The sequence below is a fragment of the Pseudorasbora parva genome, chromosome 14 (assembly GCF_024679245.1).
Source record: "Pseudorasbora parva isolate DD20220531a chromosome 14, ASM2467924v1, whole genome shotgun sequence".
Taxonomy (NCBI): Eukaryota; Metazoa; Chordata; class Actinopteri; order Cypriniformes; family Gobionidae; genus Pseudorasbora; species Pseudorasbora parva.
The window spans coordinates 44039644-44060710 of NC_090185.1; the positions used below are offsets into that span (position 1 = coordinate 44039644).

At 37.6% G+C, this 21067-nt stretch overlaps 2 protein-coding genes and 1 long non-coding RNA gene across 4 annotated transcripts in view; 2 read left to right on the forward strand and 1 right to left on the reverse strand.

Moving 5' to 3' along the window:
* The window catches only part of LOC137040675 (uncharacterized), a 442512-nt gene that overhangs the window by 351607 nt on the left and 69838 nt on the right, over positions 1-21067 (reverse strand). The window lies entirely within an intron of this gene.
* The window catches only part of LOC137040656 (NLR family CARD domain-containing protein 3-like), a 153306-nt gene that overhangs the window by 118561 nt on the left and 13678 nt on the right, over positions 1-21067 (forward strand). The window lies entirely within an intron of this gene.
* LOC137040669 (uncharacterized) lies at positions 11916-17320 on the forward strand. Its single transcript, XM_067416462.1, has 5 exons — positions 11916-12112; positions 12209-12268; positions 12475-12540; positions 16532-16582; positions 16909-17320. Exons 1-5 carry the CDS (start codon positions 11926-11928, stop codon positions 17145-17147), a joined length of 603 nt encoding a protein of 200 aa, XP_067272563.1. The 5' UTR covers positions 11916-11925; the 3' UTR covers positions 17148-17320.

Below are 21067 nucleotides of genomic sequence, written 5' to 3' on the forward strand. Positions count from 1 at the left end.
GTTCATCTTGAGACAAAACTATGACACTGACATATTTTAAAATATCTTAGTTCAAGTTGCTTTCAGTTAAAACAGCTCAGAAATTTATTTTAGTCTAGGACTAGCTTAAGCCTTGTCTGTGAAAGGGTATTGAAATAAGACACCTGTGTCCATCTGCTTGTCTGTGTATGTCCTCTAATAGAACTTAAAATATATTGGTATACTGACAGCAGGGAAATGTTATGTGAAGGTAATGAAAGCAGAGAACTCAAATGAAACAGTTTGAATATCCATGGTATTAGTGAGATGAAAAGTAGTTAAGTTGTGTTGTTGTTGTTTACATTTTTATTCTTCATTTCTATAGCATGCCGAGAAGAATTACTCCGTTTCAGGATGCAATGAAACACATCCTTTCTGAAAAAGACAAGAGTCAAATGCTAGAAATAAAATATATCAATGAAGTTAAAGGTGAGTGACTTTGACACACTCTAGGCAAGACTAAGGGGTTATATGTGACTGGTTCTTGATATTATGAGCAGTGGTTTTCAGTCATACACTATTCATTTTACACACATAAATATAAATTAAAGTTGTTAATAGTATTTTAATAATAATTTAATTAATAGTGGGTCTGTCTGTTGCTGTATTCTACACTTAGGCATGTATTTATTCTACATGTAGAATTGGAAAAAAAAAGCACTGTATTGTTGCATTGTAGCAATTTATAGTAATAATTCTATTGTATGTGATTATTTGCAGTGCTGAGTTGTATCCATAGTCTGCTACTCCTGTGTCTCTAATAAGTTTGTGTCTGCAGGTCGTGGTATCTTCACTTTGGCTGTTATTAATCAAGGCGATTTTGTGGTAGAGTATAGAGGGGAGCTCATTGATGCAGCTGAAGCTGAACATAGACGTAAAGTTTACCACAATGCATGCTCGATCTTCATGTTTGACTTCAAATGGAAACGGAAGACATGGTGGTATGTTCAGATTGACTAATGTGTTTTGATTTCTATAGTATGTAGAAGTATAGAATTCATGTTGCACTTTAACTTAGCAACTGTGCACCGAACAACTATACTTGTATTGGATTTTGGCATTAGTGTAGTTGCTTACAAATTAAAGAACAATTAAAAAGTGTGTCATTATAAATGTCTGTTTAGTGTTTGATGTTTGTAAATTTGCAGTATTGATGGAGCACTTGAAGATGGGTCATTTGGACGCTTGGTAAACGATGAGCACAAGGCACCAAATTGCAGAATGAAGTTGATCGAAGCTGAAGGGAAGCCACATCTCTGCCTTTTTGCACTGAAGGAAATTACGGCAGGAACTGAAATCACTTATGACTATGGTGGGAAAGATTGGCCTTGGCGTAAAGAGGTGGGTCAACTAGATTTTTCCCCCATATGAATTGGTGTCAAGATTTAAAGACTATATTTTGACATCTTGATAACACTGAAATAATCTCTCTCTTAAAAGCTGCTGTGTCAGTTTCACAATGCCACAGAGATTACACAATACTTATCACTTGTTAGTGCCAACAATTATAACCAAAAAAGAAGTCACTTCTTGGTGGTATTCAATCCGGTTTTCAGTCAATCTTGTCAGGTTACTCTTGAACTTGCATGACTCTCCCAGGTGATGCCAACAACCTTATCTGTATGTGTTGTAGATTCCCCCTAATGTTACAAGCACTGCTGCTCAAGAGTCTATTAAAGACCGTTTCCCAGACCAAACCATGTCATCCACAGCCTCCACTGAAGGTCAGTGACTGTTTGACTTAAAGTTTTATATTAGTTTTGGTGGGCATACAAACGTATTGTGCCTATAAAGGATGTGAAACAGTGATGGTGTGGTTGCTTATCAAGTGATGCACAATCCCACTATCCCTGGCCTTCCTCATATTTTTTCCTGTATTCTACAGAGACCAGAGGGAGACCAGAAGTCCAGTCCTGCAATGTCACATCAGGCAGTTCTGCTTGTGAGGTTAGGTTGAATATGGCTGTCTTTTAAAGCAATAAGTACCATTGTTTTAATTTAGCAGTTAAACTGTACAATAATACAATTGTGTAGGTGATGTCCAAGTTCACATGTGCATTTTTCTGTTTAACTTGTATAGACACAGCTTAGTGGTGCAAGCATCCCTTCTAGCCAGCACGCGGTTGCAGAGCTTGGTGGCCCCACCCATGACTTGAAACCTGATGTTTCCTCTACAGACTTAATTAGAGGTGAGTACCTGTTTGAATAAGCAATGCCTGGTAAATACTGGGGTCTTGCAAAGCACTGTCTTCATGTCCTGTGTTCTCTTCAACAGACACAGAGTTGGGAGCAGAGTGTCAGTCATTCAATCCCACGCCAGAGAGCCCTGAGCATGAGGTTAGTTTAAATTCAGCTGTTTATTATGGGATGAATGAATGTTTAGAAATGTAGTTTTGTAAGGGACATATTTATCAATTAATTACAATTATACTGCAGATACAGTCTGAAAATCTTTGTTGCGCGTTAAAAATCGTATGTTTTTTTTAACATTTTGTTCCCGTCAACATCATTTTGAGTGTTGTAAACTTAAAGGTTTGCATAAGGGTGTCCCTCATGGGTGAAATGGACACTGTAGCAGTTGATGCCTGTTAATCTTTGCATATCGCTCTTCTTTTTTAGGTGCACTGTGTCAAAGGTCAATGTGGCACCTCTTCTTCTAAAGAGGGCATTGAAAAAGTTTGTGTCCAGCACCAGGATGTGTCAGCCCCTGTGCTCTCAACAGACCTTGCCTGTGGTGAGTTATAGATTTGAGTAAATGTTGTTAACTTCTGGCAATGCATGACATGCCTGCTAAGGGGTTTGTGGCAATATCAGGTCAATTTTAGATGATCATTTTGTGTCGTGATGGATATTTTGATTTTGTTGGGCATATTATGCCTATATGTGGTTTTATGAGGAAAGCCAAGCACTGAATCTCCCTGTGTTCCCTGGAACAGAGACCGAAACAGGATCAGCATGTCAGTCAACCAGAGCCGCTCCAAAAGTATCTGCTTGTGAGGTGAGTCTGAATCTATCTGTGTTTTGATATTGACAATGGTTAGAAGTTCTGTGATGTTCCATGGAACACAATTTTCAGTGTTTCAGTAAACGTCTTGTAGCTGTGGTGTAAATGTCCTGTAATCAGTACACAGCAAAAACTCCAGTGTTAAATTAACTCTCCTCAGAGTTTATTTGGCTCCACACTCAAGAGTGTTAAAAGTAACTCTGAAGAAGTGTTAAAGGTAATGAGATAATTAAGAGATTAATTAAGTGATGATTGGCCATTAGTGAAGACACCTGATGATAACAAGCAGAATCACTGAAGGGAAAGAGTCACCATTATGGAGATCAGTGTTTGCTTTAGTTGGGCTCTTGACTTTATAACATTAGTCTTTGCCTGGCTGCTTTAACGCAGCCATATAAGTGCAGAGAAAATGTGACCAAGTGTTGATGGTTATGTTTTGACATAATCCTCATGAGCTGAATCACTGGTGCCATTTAGAGCCTAATCTTTGAGTTAGGTTTACTTTTTTGATTACAACAGCTCTGTAATTCTACAGCATATGCTCTGGTGTTTACAATATAATCAGAGGGATTTTATTTTTTTAATTATTCTGTTCTTACAAAAAAAGTTTTGAATCTCAATGTCATTCAGCCACACAGACATCAATAATCAGTGTATGAATCTCAGCAATGGTGGCCATCAAAAGGCTTTTGCAGTGCATTCTGGGTGCACCAATCAAAACTCACCCATGGCTCCCAGCATGCATTGCAGCATGCATAAATTATAAGATGAACTGAATTAGTGATTTCTTTCTATTCTCACCATTTTATTTTTGCTGTTAAATGTGACTTTTTAGTAGCTTGTTTTGTGATGTTCAGAGTTGATCTGTGTATCTGAGATGCTGTTTGTCACCATTGTTGAGATTCATACACTGATAATTGATGTCTGTGAGTGTGTAAAGCAACAAAGTAGTTTGAATTTTTGTGTGTGCAAAATCTCACCCTATTAACTTCACAGAGCTGTTGTAATCAATAATGTAAAATCAACACATGCCCCATATAGCTAGACATTTGTCTCAGAATGATATTAGCTGATCCAGTCACTAAATGATGATTATGTTAATCAAAACATCACTAACTCCTGAACATATTTTCTCTGTGCTTTCTTTGCCCAAACGTATGTTCCAAACACACAGTTAAAGCAGCAAGAAAAAATAACTAATGTTAAAAAGCCAAGAACCCAACTAAAGCAAACACTGATCTCCATAATGGTGACTCTTTCCTTCAGTGATTCTGCTTGTTATCATCAGGTGTCTTCACTAATGGCCAATCATCACTTAATTAATCTCTTAATTATCTCATTACCTTTAACACTTCTTCAGAGTTACTTTTAACACTCTTGAGTGTGGAGCCAAATAAACTCTGAGGAGAGTTAATTTAACACTGGAGTTTTTGCTGTGTACGGATGGTCTTTTCTAACCACGGTGTCCCCCCAACAGTAGTGTTTGTCTGAGTGTGCCACACACTGGAGTTTATCAGTGGAAGACTCAGGATTTGTAATGACATCCATGCTCAAACCCTAAGGACACTGTCCTTGCATACCTTGAGTTTGTCTGAGTGTGCCACACACTGGAGTTCATCAGTGGAAGACTCAGGGTTTGAGCTTGGATGTCATTACAAGTCCAGAGGACAGAGTCCTTGCATACCTTGAGTTTGTCTGTCACACTGACTTACACAGATTTGTACCTTTTTTTGACAAAATTACTTTAGTTTCTTAGACATGTTTTTACTTTTGCTTTACTTAAATTGATAGTCCAGGTTAAATAAACCCTTATCTTGCTGTTACAGTTGGTAGAGTGCTGTGGCCAGGAAGAAGGAGGAGAATAATTGGCACAGCATTGACCGAAGTTGTAGGCTAAAGCTAACTGAAGTAGGCAGGGAAATGGCACTGAAAAGGAGTCCAAAGGTTGTCATTTTATTGGAACAAAACTTCTGTGCAGGTGCAGAGAAACTACATGATGCTTGAAGCACACCATTGCTATAAAAATGAAAATACCAACAAGAATCTCTACCCATCAAAGGCTTTGCCTAACGCTAAAAGCTAAACTTCAGGGTAAATCAACCTATAGACTTGTTGTTTGAGTTTACAGAGTGCCGTCAATAGGAAGAACAAGATACATTTTTTACAACACAGACTAAAGGCAAAACAACAGGTAACGCAAACTGAGAGTGGAAGGAAACCCTATTTAAGTGCCATTTCCCTGCCTGCTTCAGTTAGCTTTAGCCTACAACTTCGGTCAATGCTGTGCCAATTATTCTCCTCCTTCTTCCTGGCCACAGCACTCTACCAACTGTAACAGCAAGATAAGGGTTTATTTAACCTGGACTATCAATTTAAGTAAAGCAAAAGTAAAAACATGTCTAAGAAACTAAAGTAATTTTGTGAAAAAAAGGTACAAATCTGTGTAAGTCAGTGTGACAGACAAACTCAAGGTATGCAAGGACTCTGTCCTCTGGACTTGTAATGACATCCAAGCTCAAACCCTGAGTCTTCCACTGATGAACTCCAGTGTGTGGCACACTCAGACAAACTCAAGGTATGCAAGGACAGTGTCCTTAGGGTTTGAGCATGGATGTCATTACAAATCCTGAGTCTTCCACTGATAAACTCCAGTGTGTGGCACACTCAGACAAACACTAGTGTTGGGGGGACACCGTGGTTAGAAAAGACCATCCGTACTGATTACAGGACATTTACACCACAGCTACAAGACGTTTACTGTATCTGTTTAACTTGTATAGACACAGCTTAGTGGTGCAAGCATCCCTTCTAGCCAGCACGCGGTTGCAGAGCTTGGTGGCCCCACCCATGACTTGAAACCTGATGTTTCCTCTACAGACTTAATTAGAGGTGAGTACCTGTTTGAATAAGCAATGCCTGGTAAATACTGGGGTCTTGCAAAGCACTGTCTTCATGTCCTGTGTTCTCTTCAACAGACACAGAGTTGGGAGCAGAGTGTCAGTCATTCAATCCCACGCCAGAGAGCCCTGAGCATGAGGTTAGTTTAAATTCAGCTGTTTATTATGGGATGGATGAATGTTTAGAAATGTAGTTTTGTAAGGGACATATTTATCAATTAATTACAATTATACTGCAGATACAGTCTGAAAATCTTTGTTGCGCGTTAAAAATCGTATGTTTTTTTTAACATTTTGTTCCCGTCAACATCATTTTGAGTGTTGTAAACTTAAAGGTTTGCATAAGGGTGTCCCTCATGGGTGAAATGGACACTGTAGCAGTTGATGCCTGTTAATCTTTGCATATCGCTCTTCTTTTTTAGGTGCACTGTGTCAAAGGTCAATGTGGCACCTCTTCTTCTAAAGAGGGCATTGAAAAAGTTTGTGTCCAGCACCAGGATGTGTCAGCCCCTGTGCTCTCAACAGACCTTGCCTGTGGTGAGTTATAGATTTGAGTAAATGTTGTTAACTTCTGGCAATGCATGACATGCCTGCTAAGGGGTTTGTGGCAATATCAGGTCAATTTTAGATGATCATTTTGTGTCGTGATGGATATTTTGATTTTGTTGGGCATATTATGCCTATATGTGGTTTTATGAGGAAAGCCAAGCACTGAATCTCCCTGTGTTCCCTGGAACAGAGACCGAAACAGGATCAGCATGTCAGTCAACCAGAGCCGCTCCAAAAGTATCTGCTTGTAAGGTGAGTCTGAATCTATTTGTGTTTTGATATTGACAATGGTTAGAAGTTCTGTGATGTTCCATGGAACACAATTTTCAGTGTTTCAGTAAACGTCTTGTAGCTGTGGTGTAAATGTCCTGTAATCAGTACGGATGGTCTTTTCTAACCACGGTGTCCCCCCAACACTAGTGTTTGTCTGAGTGTGCCACACACTGGAGTTTATCAGTGGAAGACTCAGGACTTGTAATGACATCCATGCTCAAACCCTAAGGACACTGTCCTTGCATACCTTGAGTTTGTCTGAGTGTGCCACACACTGGAGTTCATCAGTGGAAGACTCAGGGTTTGAGCTTGGATGTCATTACAAGTCCAGAGGACAGAGTCCTTGCATACCTTGAGTTTGTCTGTCACACTGACTTAGATTTTTACCTTTTTCCCCACAAAATTGCTTTAGTTTCTTAGACATGTTTTTACTTTTGCTTTACTTAAATTGATAGTCCAGGGTAAATAAACATATTTCCTTGCAGTTAGAGGTTATGTAGTGCTGTGGCTAGGAAGAAGAGAATAATCAGTTTCCTTGCCCCTATTAGTTAGTTACCCGCTGGTTCAATAGTGGTCTGAAATGGTAGAAAATTCTCATTCTCAGATAATAGAGATTTATACAATTATACAGATAATAGAAGTTAAGCAGGGTAAATCGAAATTTCGCTTTGTACACAGGTTCATAAACGAGATGTGTTGTGTTTTTTAAATGCCAGATGAAGGTTTAATTCATTATTTGTCTTTGTTGCCATCATCACAAAAGTATATCATCCTCTTTTGGGTGCGTAATAAGTGACGGCCCAACAGTTAGCCAAAGCTAAACATAAGTCACAGGAACTGAATAGAGATGCTTTGCTATTATATCTCAAAAGTATCTCAAAAGTACCCCCCCCCCCACCCACCCAAAAAAAAAAAAAAAAAATTCTCCTAATGGCTTTGTAGAAAAGTAAAACAGCCAAATGTTTTTTATTTATGATATAATTTGTGTATGTAAAGGTGTTTTATTTATTTTGTGTTCTTTTTTTTTTTTCTTTTTTTTTTACAGTGTAAAATCCATAAGCTTGTTTTTGAATTGGTGAGCTTTGAAAAATGCAGCATATGCCATTCCCCTTTAGCATCTGTCAGATGGCACGGTCTAAGATGCAAACGTAAGTGTGTTATTCATCTTCTCTTAATTAATGCAATTCTCAGTATACCACAAGTAGTTTAATTTCATGCCATGGGTCAGTTCCAGACATAAACCTATAAAGCATAAAATATGATTGAATGTTTTATCCGTTCAAACGGTCTAGTGGAAAACACTGGAGTGGCACATACTATGACGTACCAGGCAAGTGTGTTTGCATGCTGAGGCAAATTGCAGAGAACAGAGATCATACTGCAAACTAGTCGCCTTTTGCCAAAATGTACCGTTTTGGAATCAAAATAGGCCATTTATGTGAAGCGAAATAATTTTTTTATTTGGGGTGGGGTCAGCGAGAAGCAGCATCGCAAATCTATCACACATGGTTTTTCCTATTCCTGGAGACATTCGCCTTTGGATGTTGAATAAGTTCTTAATTCCTTTGATATTAACATTTATATTATTAGGCTATCTATATTGTCCTATTGCTCTTTGTTGATTAGAGTTAGGCTACAACCTTCACATCACAAAAATGTCACTTTCATTGGGTTCGCTGCAGCTCGGCTAAATGCGTCTTTCATGGACTTTATTAATTTGCAATGTTAACCCAATTGCACTAAGCGAAATACCACTGTTTGAATTGTTGTATAGACAAATTTCAACCATCTCATATTTGCGGCGTTACCAATGCAAAAAACACAGTTCTTGGTTTGATGCGCTACAGGACCATAGGGCAATGTTTATTCTTCTTCGTCAGCTTTTTTTAAAGATTAGCTTGTCTGAAAAGCATAATGCACAAACGTTTCATTATGATTAAGTGAGTATCAACACAAGCAAAATGCCCTCAAGTCTGTGGTGCACTCAGGTCATTGTTGAAGTCATTCTGTAATTACAGATATGCTCACAAACTTCGAAGATGATGTAAAACCCTTCGAGCAGAAACTATCAAACGTGCAAATTTCTTACAATGTCTATGTACTCCAAATGTCTGTCCAATAAGCTTTTCCAAGTGTATTTTTTTTTTCTTCTTCTAACTTTTTCTAACTTTTGTGCCTTCCAGTAAGTCACTGGACCTATCTTTACGCATCTGAGTTGGTAATAGATCAACTGGGCTTTTCTAGAGGACTTTGAATTTAGTTTTGCCAATTGAGATAATATAAATTGATAAAATATACTGTATATAAAAGATCATGATGAACATCAACTTGAGGCCAAATAAATCCAGGACTAATTCAATAGATCCACCAAGCAATTGGCAATCCAAATGCTTGTAGGTGTCTCAACAACCTTTCCAATTACTTTTTTGGAAGAGTTCCTTTTATTCTCACAAGCCTTATTAATTATTGTACAATTAACATTTTAGAGTTTCTGTTCCACATTAGACCATTCTGCCAGAAGTCTTTGGGCTAAGGATGCATTCTGAAATAGCATATATGACCTTGCACCTTGCATATTACACATTAAAAGAATGTGTCTGGTCAGTTCAGGCTACTAATGTGTCTGTTTTTACAATAAGAATGTTTTATAATCAGAATCTCAAATCTCTTGATTGTTAGGATGATTCCATATATCATATTTTTAAGTTTAAATCTGTTTGTATCTGTCTGGATATCCCTTCAGAATACACCATTTGAACAGTAATTTTTCAAAAAATTCTGCTTTTCATTCTGAACTCACTTTATGCTTCAGTTTTCAGTTCGCATTATACCTATGGTTTAGCGGCGTTAGTGAATTTAATGTGTGAGGTGTCGGATCACTACATACTTTTTTTAACTTTGAATGTGCAATGTAAATGCTCTGCCACTCCAGTGGATTCTACCTTAAGGGTCAAAACATGTACTTTTTGTCTAAATGATTTTTTTTTTGCCATCACTCAAACTGTGCATTTGTACTGAACAGTTCATTTTGTTAGCATTTGTTGATTTTGTATGTTTCATTAGTGTGAAGCTGTTTGCATTGAATAAGAAAGTGAGTATTTAATTGGTCAGCATGAGAAACTCTAATTGTTGTCTAATGCTGTGGTTTGCTTTATTTTGTCTGTGAAGAATGCTGTGGTGTGTGGCATAAAATCTGCCTCCAGAAATCCTCAGAAGACTGGGATATATCAGATGTAAGTGTACATTGAAGTATAATATGCTTAATATCAATTTGATGGCTCTTAGCATTTTTTTTAAACATTTGTCCTTCCCATGTGTATTTCTGTTAATTAAAGTATGCTGTATTTAATTAATTAATTAATTTTATGTACTTTAAAGGATGATGTCTCATCTGATGATGAGTACATCCCAGATTCTGTATCGGATTCAGAAAGCTCAGGGACGGAGTTGAGTGTTGAGTTGCCTGAACCATCCAAAAAGTCCAATACCACTAATATGCCTGATTTAGGTGTTAGTTTTGCTGAACAAGAACAGACCATAGATGTACAGGACAACTGTAAGAATATCCTGATGGATCTAGAAACTACTGGTGATCTCCAAAGTGACCCTGAACCAGAAAGCTCAGAGTCATGCCTGCAGAAAACAAAAGATGTGAGTAACGAAAAGGGTACTGTGGATAATCTTGGCCAAAGTAAATCCCCAACCAAATCAAGAAAAATCCTTAAAAGCCATGTCAATTATTGTTTTGTATGTGGAAAACCTCAAACTAAATTTGCACGTCATCTCGAGAGGCATGTAAATGAAAATGCTGAAATTGCACAGGCACTCCAATTACCTAAATCATCAAAGGACAGAAAGGTTCTTCTTGAGAAATTCCGAAACCTTGGCAACTTCAAGCACAACTCAACTGTTAAAACCACAGGTTCAGGCTGTCTTAAAGTGAAGAGGAATTCCAAACAGAGCAGCAGCCCTGACACGTATGATTACTGCATGTTCTGTAAGGGTATGTTATCCAGAAAAGAACTTTCTCGACATATGAAAAGATGTGCTCTAAGACCAGAAAATAATGTTGAAGAGGGACCTGAGTTCAGAGAGAGAGTATTTCGTATAGCATCTGCTCAATCCACAATGTCCCAGCCAATTTCAAGTGAACTTTGGTCAATGCTGGGCAAAATGCACAAGGATGATGTGTCCACTGCAATAAGGAATGATCATTATCTCATGCAGTTTGCCCAGTCCCTCTTTAATAAGCATGGGAGTGATAGATCAAAGCATGAGTATATAAGACAGAAAGTAAGGGAACTTGGGAGATTACTTGTGACTTTGCGCCACACAACCAGAATCCATAACATGGAAGAGGCAATAAAACCAGGCAACTTCTTTATTCTTACTAGTGCTGTCAAGAAAGTTTCAGGATTTGATCATGAAAACAACACATTCAAAGCCCCAAGTTTGGCCCTGAAAATTGGGCATTCTCTCAGAAAGATAAGTGACCTCATCATGTGTCGTGCCCTCATGGAAGAGGACCAAGACGGGATCGATTCCATCAGGAGGTTTCATACACTTCATGAAACAAAGTGGTCTGAATTGGTTTCCCATTCTGCCTTATCAAACCTGAGTGAGGCAAAATACAACAAGAGCACCAGGCTTCCACTGGCCAAAGATGTTCAGAAGCTACAGTTATATCTTGGTCAACAAGTGGATTTGACTAAGGAGAAACTAGTCGACAACCCAACAGCAGGCACTTATGCAGCACTAGCAAAGGTGACCCTCTGTCAAGTCATTTTGTTTAATAGGAGAAGGGAAGGTGAAGTGGCACGGATGACTGTAAAAAATTTTGAAGATCGTGACATGTCCCAACTGAATGATGACATAAGCACTGGGCTTACAGAAGTTGAGAAGAGACTTTGCCAACAATTCGCCAGAGTGGAACTGAAGGGGAAAAAAGGACGAAAGGTTGCTGTGATCCTGACTCCTGGTATGACTGCTAACCTGTCGCTCCTCATTAGTAAGAGGAAAGAGTGTGGAGTAACTGAAAACAACAATTACCTCTTCGCTATTCCTTGTAGTGATGGTCACTACAGAGGGCAGTTTGGTCAATTTGCAGATGCTTGTGGAGCCGAAGATCCTCAAAACCTCAGATCAACTAACCTTCGCAAACAGATCGCCACAATAAGCCAAGTCATGAACTTGAAAGATAATGAACTGGACCAGCTGGCCGATTTTCTCGGCCATGACATTAGGGTGCATAGGGAGTACTATCGACTGCCCCAATCAACAATTCAGCTGGCTAAGATTTCAAAGCTGCTTATGGCTATGGAAAAGGGAAGTGTAAAGGATATTCAAGGAAAATCTCTGGACGAAATTGGTGGTATGCATCATTTACATGTTGTTAAATCTACTTGGTGTATGCATGTATGGTTGGCATAATAGCTTTTGATAACATTTTTACAATGTCATTTAATAGATGACCTAGATGATATGGATACCAGGTCACAGCAATTCCCTAATGTGTCCACATTGCAAGGTACGGTTTAATTTGGGTCCTAAGGCTACTGAAATTCTTGTATTCCATGTTGCAGTTTTTTTAATTGTATTGGTGAAATATTTAAAATAGTTTTTTGTATACATTTAGATAACAGCCTACTTTTATTTCAAACATGTATGAACGTTTTATTGCCTACCCTCCTTGCTGTGTAGTTGATACCATTGATACCTTGTTTTTGTTTTTAGACAATGAAGAAATGTTGGCTTCTGGTACTTTTGGATCGCCTCACCTCTCCGAGAACACATCTCAAGGTATAATCCCAGTTATGGACCCAAAGTTTGCCCAACAAATCTCATGTAATGAACTGGGATCTGTGGGGTCATTAGAGTATATTAAAATGATTTAGTCAGGAATTTTCCAGTAGTACAATGGTTAGAAACTTTGTTAGAAGCTGAACTCTGTCATCTTTCTTCATTGTGACTAGGGATGGAACGGTATGAAAATTTCATATCATAATTATAGTGATCCAAATTATCAATATTATCACGGTTTTGTTCAAATGAGATAAGTGTTCAAAAAGATGCACACACGGAAAACTTTTATATTTCAAAATTAACGAACAACAAATACAATTATGCACTTTTTAAAGCAAGATTCTATTCTTTGGCATTTCCTTCCTTATAATGGGCATCGTCAATTGCAACGCATTATAACAGCGCACATTCTCACATCACAACAGATGAGCTCTCTCGTCTCATTAATGCATCTTGCGTCTCTGTTTTTGATTGTATTGAGAATGAAATCAGACATTACTCTTAAAGAGCATATTGCAGGTAAAAAAATGTTTTGAGATAAATATATAACCTATGAAAATTCCATATAAAAAAGGTAATGCAGGATTTAAAATGTTTTTAAAAGACATAAGAGCACAAATTTAGTGGATAAAGTGGCTGTTTTGTTGGCTGTTTGTAAAGAAACGCTGTTTTTTTCAACATCGTCTCATATTACGTCACGAGAGGGAGTCGTCTGCCAAGCTCCGCATGGCCTCAGTGCAGAATAGTTTGGCATTCAGTAGGAATCTGTATAATTCCGGTAGTTTTTCTATTTCAATTTATCATTGTCATGGAAAATTATTGTGTCCAACCTGTCAGGACATTGAGTCCACAGGTTTTCTAAAAAAAAAAAAAGTTAGAAAAGCTGCATGGTGAGGTTTTGTGCAGGTAAAGAGACGGGACATCACTTCTGCATCTGCTTCGACACATGCGGTGGTGTGTGTGTGTAGCGTTTACTTACACCGCGGATTATATTCCCAGTGATATGATGGAGTTCAACATTGCAATACTCATGTATTGTTAAAGGGTAATATTAAATGATTAAACACCCACACGTGATGCTTCTTTGTTTTTACATGAATCAATTTCAACATTGACAAAGTAGGCTACATAAACACAAATGCATAGTCTCACATTTTTAAAAAAGTTATATTTTATTCATGCCATGTATAGTATATTCAAGTTCACTCAAATACATACCCAAAACGTCATACATCCTCACACTATCGGTACAAAATAAACCCATAACACAGAATGAGTGAATAAAGGATAGCATAAAACACACAATAACACTAACGTTATACTGTCTGTGGCGGCTGCGGCGGGAGAAGTCATGGTCACGGTGAACTGTGCCCCGTAACAAAGGCGGGCGCCGGGCGTACACAACACGAGCTTCGTGTTAAACAGAGACTGGAGACTCAAAACAGAGACTTGTTGCTACTATAGCTTATAGATAGAAAAATTATTTGTGTGCAAATGATTTGTTGAAGCAGAGAACAGCAGCCCTAGAAACAACCAGAGAGGGAGAGAGCACGTGCGTGTATGTGTGTGTGTGAAAAAGTCACGCTGTATGGTTGCAGAAACTGAGCTATAGCATAGCCTACTCCCTCTAGCCTGTGTGACATCGTTGTGCATAATTTGGCAATAGGGGACAGCATCAGGAGATGCTCGACATTTAGCCGACTCCTGAATTTTTAATGATTTTTTATGTTTAAAAATTATCGTGAGATATCTGGAGGTGCTGATAATGTGCTCGGCTCGTCTCGTAGTTCCGCTCACATTCTGCGAGCCAAGACAAAACCGAGCATCAACGATGTCCACGCGAGAGAAACAAATCGTCTGCGAGCTCGTATGACAGCAAAAACAGCACCGTGTAACGTTATGCTCTAATGTTTAATGTGGACGGATATTACAGAGTGTGAATTATGCCAGATGGTCAAAACTTATTATTAGTTTCTGTTAGTATCAATACTCCTAGATGACCAATACCAGCTTTGCGATTGCCTGATACATGATAATTATCTGCAAAGTATTGTAATCTGAGCTAGCCTATAACATTATGAGCTAACTGGTCTCTCACCTGCTCTGTTTTCCACTGTTTCTCTTCACACACCAACTCAATTAATCTCCTCTAATCGTTGTTCTGTCTTATCCTGGCCTGTCCCTTATTGTGTGTCATAATTGCATGGCTGTGGTCTGCCATATGAGTATTAATAAACATTTAGAATTTCCTCAGCGTCTGAACTGTCATTGCGATCCATTGTTTTCCTATCGTTGAAATTCACTGCACTCCCTCTCGTTATGTCACTTCCGGTTTGGGCATTTTTAGATGCGGAAGTAAAATTTTCTCACAAATACGACTCAAAAAGCCTTATTAGCGTATTTCTAAGTATATTTTAAAGAAAATCTAGGTCCTACATTATTTTTCTGTACACTGACTCACTGGAGTCTCTAACATGCAATATGCTCTTTAAAGGGATAGATCCAAAAATGTAAACGTGATGTTTATCTGCCCCCAGGGCATCCAAGATTTAGGTGACTGTTTCTTCAGTCGAAAACAAATTAAGATTTTTAACTCGACCGCTGTGGTCTGCAAGTCGTATAATGCATGTCAATGGTAACATGCATCTATGAGAGTAAAAGGGAAAAAAAACCATGCACAGAGAAATCTGTATTAAACCCTGTGGCTCGTGACGAGACATTAATGTCTGAATACACCACTATGTCCAACAGCCTTGAGCACGCGATCACTTCAGCGATCACTACACGATATGTTGCGTAACTACGCCAGATTGTGTACCGACCTCACTTACCAGAAGTAATCACACACTGAAGGCTGTTGGACATAGTTGTGTATTAGAGGTAAAAAAAAAAAAAAAATACTGTACCAATGTATCGTCATAACGAGCATGGTGCATGTGCATGTTTTTTTATTTTTTACTCATAGATTCTGTTACCCATTCACATACATTATACGACTGGCAGACCGCAGCAGCTGGAGTCAAAAATCTTCATTTGTGTTCTACTGCAGATACAAACACACCTACATCTCAGATGCCCTGGGGGTAAGCAGATAAACATCACATTCTCATTTTTGGGGGAACTATCCCTTTAATACTACTATAATTATTACTATAACTTCTTGTAATTATCGTCTGGATGATTGTTTTGTACGGTGTACAAAAGAGATTATAAACAGGTAAGATTTAAAAGAATTCAGTATGTCCTCGTGATTTAGGTTGTAAAGAAAATCTGTAATAAGTGCATGATGAATATACATTATTATCCCCTAAATGTCACCTTTAATGTCTGAACTTGTTCGTTTGTCTTTGGCTCAAAGCCTTGTTATGACCCTTTCTTCATGGAAGCTTTATGTTATTATTTCCCAGATGTAGTTTTAGTATTGAGGTCAAAGTCCCACTTGCTTTGCGTTCACAGATTGTCACTTCCTTCTGCCATTTCTGCTCATTCAAAAAACAGTTGCGCGCTGTGCCTGAACCAGACTGATGCTGGCTGGATAGGATTTACTAAAAGTTTTCAAAATCATAATAATCAAAGATGGTTTTAATGTTAATGTTTTAGACGATATTACTAACCTTCAGTACATCATACCGTGGTTTATCGTGAAACCGGTAATCGTTCCATCCCTAATTGTGACGCATATGCTTTGTGGATAGCATTTTGATGTGTTCAGAGAAGTTTGAATTATAATTTTAAAACAGCAGGGAAGACTTGGCCTGTGTAAAATCTACATAATTTCCTAGTAAAATTATCACTAAAGGTATTGTTGCACATATTCACGCTCTCCTGATTTCATCCGGTTCAACAACTTTGCCATGAGTGTAGTTATTATAATAGAATTGGCTGTCTGCAGTTTAACATTTATCCCCTCTATGTCCATGGTGTTTGATTTGGTGGGCAGATAGGCTCTTTAAGGCCATACATTTATACTGTGCAATATATTTTTCAGAAGAACAGGGGAACGCTGCTTCACCTCATCTCCCTGACTCCGTTACTCAAGGTATTATTTAAATGTGGTGCCATGTCCATCACTAGGCACACTTGCACTATGTAGTCAACACTTACATTATCTATTACTTTTGGTTAGACATACAAAGCATATAAAGAAGCTGGATGTATTTTTGTTTTTAACAAGCAGTGTAATGAAATGACATGTAATGAAAACAATAAAACTTTTAACTAACTTTTTTAGTAGATCTAAAGTAAATTTATTATCACTCATTTTGTCTACACAAGTTCCAGCTTTTGAACAGTAACATCCCTACCTGCAAATACATCTTGCAGGATCTTTTATCTTTATCTTCTAATCTTTTTTTATTTGTTCAGGTTTCCATGCTTCATCAAGGCGCTGTGTAAAAAGACCATGGTCTGAGGAGGAGACAAAAGCTGTGATGAAACACATGAGACCTTTTATTGAAAATGGTGTCACTGTCACCAGTGAACAGTGCCTGAAATGCAAGGAAAAGGAACAACCCATCTTAGAGACGAGATCCATTCAAAACATTAGAGATTTTGTACGCAACAGAGGCGTGGCCTTTAAAAGGCATTCAACTGCTAAACTCTAACTTTGACTTGCCTTTAACTTATGCCTTTAACTTTCTAGGCATGGTTTAATAGTTGGCATCCTGTGTTCAGATATGGTTTAGGTCAGTTCATTTATTTTGCTCACAGGCCATTTGTTTTGCTATGTGGTTAGCCGGGTCCTTTTAACATTTATTTGGTAGCGCTTTAGATTAAGGCCCGGAAAGTACTGCATAATTAAAGTGAATTTACAGCATAATTCAGGTAATTATAGTGTAACTATAAAGTAAGTATGTGGGAACAATATGTAATACTGGGGGAATAAAGGGCTAACTATCAGGAAAATTAACAAATTATTTATGCTGTAAGTATTTTTTAATTAACGAGTAATTATACTCTAAGTATTTTTTAATTAAGGGGTAATTATCCATGTAGTTACGGGGTAAGTATGGATGTGCGGGCTGTAAATTAAAGTGGCTCTTGTTCTCCTCTTGTTTCATGTAGTTATGGGGTAAGTACAATAAAAACACAAATACAATCTGATATCACTCAGAAACCTTTATTTAAAAAATGAAAAGTTTTTTTTAAAAACAGATTTAGAACACACTCATTTCTCTTGCTTGGCTTCATCTTCCTCTTGTTCCTCTTCTTTTCTTCCTTGCCACAGATGAATCTTAAGAAGGATCCCACACGTCTCTAGCTAGTATTCTGTAACTGTTACACTGAAAATACAGTGCGGGCAGAAATATCCTCACTGTTTACTCCTCTTTGACCCTCATGCAATCCGAGATGTATTGCCTACGACTTTATTTCCTCAGATGAACACAGATAAATAAATAATCTCTGCTAATTAAAACTCATTTGGGTTTCTAAGAGTTAAGGCATCAAACAGCACATACAGCAATAACTAGAGTAATCCATATGATCCAAATGGATGAATCAATGTCTTCTGAAGTTAAACGATAAGTGTTTGTAAGAAAAATAACAATATATCGCATCCGACCAGCAGTTATCTGCGTGTGCATGCGAGGGTTGATTTCACTTGAAGCGTCAAGCGTGACGTGCGCGCGCCGAAAAACTCTGGTCATGTGGATGTCTGATGCTGTCGGTTTTTTTAATGCTCACAACAGTATACAAACAATAACATAATATATGATAATAGCAATTACACCAAACAACAAAACAAGAATAAAATACAAGAGATGTCCGCTCTCGCGTGTGTTTCAGATGAAACGTGCATGAGAATGTCATGAAAGCTTGCCTGTTACCAGCGCGTGCATGAGACGCTTCAAGCTTTCATGACATTCTCATGCACATTTTATCTGAAACACACGCGAGAATGAACATATCTTGTATTTTATTCTTGTTTGGTGTAATTGCTATTATCATATATTATGTTATTGTTTGTATACTGTTGTGAGCATTAAAAAAACCGACAGCATCAGACATCCACATGACCAGAGTTTTTCGGCGCGCGCACATCACGCTTGACGCTTCAAGTGAAATCAACCCTCGCATGCACACGCAGATAACTGCTGGTCGGATGCGATATATTGTTATTTTTCTTACAAACACTTATCGTTTAACTTCAGAAGACATTGATTCATCCATTTGGATCGTATGGATTACTCTAGTTATTGCTGTATTTGCTGTTTGATGCCTTAACTCTTAGAAACCCAAATGAGTTTTAATTAGCAGAGATTATTTATTTATCTGTGTTCATCTGAGGAAATAAAGTCGTAGGCAATACATCTCGGATTGCATGAGGGTCAAAGAGGAGTAAACAGTGAGGATATTTCTGCCCGCACTGTATTTTCAGTGTAACAGTTACAGAATACTAGCTAGAGACGTGTGGGATCCTTCTTAAGATTCATCTGTGGCAAGGAAGAAAAGAAAAGGAACAAGAGGAAGATGAAGCCAAGCAAGAGAAATGAGTGTGTTCTAAATCTGTTTTTAAAAAAAACTTTTCATTTTTTAAATAAAGGTTTCTGAGTGATATCAGATTGTATTTGTGTTTTTATTGTACTTACCCCATAACTACACGAAACAAGAGGAGAACAAGAGCCACTTTAATTTACAGCCCGCACATCCATACTTACCCCATAACTACATGGATAATTACCCCTTAATTAAAAAATACTTAGAGTATAATTACTCGTTAATTAAAAAATACTTACAGCATAAATAATTTGTTAATTTTCCTGATAGTTACCCCTTTATTCCCCCAGTATTACATATTGTTCCCATATACTTACTTTATAGTTACACTATAATTACCGAAAGTTATGCTATAAATTCACTTTAATTATACAGTACTTTCCGGGCCGTAATATAAAGAGCTAACGTTTATTTTCCTTATTTTTTTAATGATGTCTTTTGTTAAGGAATTGATTCTTGAGGTGACCAATATCAAATATAATTCAGTGATCAAACAAATGTTGTGTTGTGTGATTATAATGACAAACCTAGATTATCAAAAAATTTTGCTTAAATGCTGATGAGTTAAGTTTATTAGTCAAACATATTGAAATCAACTAATGAGCTAAAAATACTTGGTAAGACCCCAGAAAGTTAGAGATCATATTGTTATGATTATATTAGAGATCGCAATCTCCACAAAACAACAAAAGAGCAAGAATAAATTAAGCGTCTAGTGTCAGTTCTGGCAGGTAACATTAGTCAAGAGCGATCGCATCAGCTGACTGTCAGCAGCTGTCGTGTTCTCCAGAGCTCATTTACCCTCCTCCATCCCCAGCTCCTCCTCTCGTCAGTCAGGATTTCGTATTCTTATTCCCCTTGAATCAGACTAAATTCCTGAATTATTGTTTACATTTAATATTGACATTAATGATATCTGCAATACATTATGTTGGTTCTGTTCTGCTTATAATAAGGGGGGGGGGGGGGGGGGGGGGGTATCGCTGCTCTGCACTGATGCGCAGTGAGTTCTTGCCCAGAACAGAACCACTCCACCAATCCAAACTATATTCTAATAGTCACTCAATCATCTTTGATGATAGTGGTCCTGAAAGAACTGTAATGTGATTAGTTTGTCTGAGAAAATTGAAGTGGTTACATTGTATTAAGAATATAAACCTATGCTCCACAAAAATAAATAGTTGAAGAGGAGTGGGTGAGTGCATTGTCTTTAAAACTTTGACAATGTCAAACAAGATATTAAAGTATGGAGGCCTTCAAGTTACTTAATAGGCTAATTGAGGCTTCATTCTCCTATGTTGCTGTTTTTTATGTTCTTGTTGCATTCTATAAACCCTTACTATTAAAATTGCTAGTAAAGCTGATGAATTGATATAAATCATTTTTAAATAGATTTTAACATGCCCTCACTTTGAGTAATTTGTGGCAATCCCAAAGTAGATACATATTTTTTTTAAGAGTGGATTGGTATGGAGCAAGTGTAGATAGTTATATTTAGAGAAATGAAAATCCTTTATGCATGTTGTTGATGTTAAAAGTCCAGGTCACTTCTAAAGGTAGATTTATGGCCTATGGGCCAGCTAAATTTATTGTGTTTGATCAGAAAGTGAGAGAAGTGATTAAACTTAAACAGTTACAGTTTTTCTCAATTGCTATCACACTAAAACCCATCGGCTGAACAAATTTCTCAGTTGCCTGAACTCATTTAGCTAATTGTGCAGTCTGTTGTCAATACCTTAAACCATTTCACATGGTAAAACACCATTTGCAGATCTCACTTAGACTTTTCAGCAAAACTCTAAACACATTCTCATTGTCAAGACACATTCTGCACACTAATGCACATGTCATCCATACAGGTTAACACAAGTGGCAACAATCAAATACAAATGGAGAACACAATGCCATTGATTGAACACAACCACTCAAAACTGTGATTTAACCTGTTTCAAATAATGAGACACAACCAATATAAGTACAGTGCATTGTAGGCTCTATACTGTACAATTAACAAATCGTATTGCCC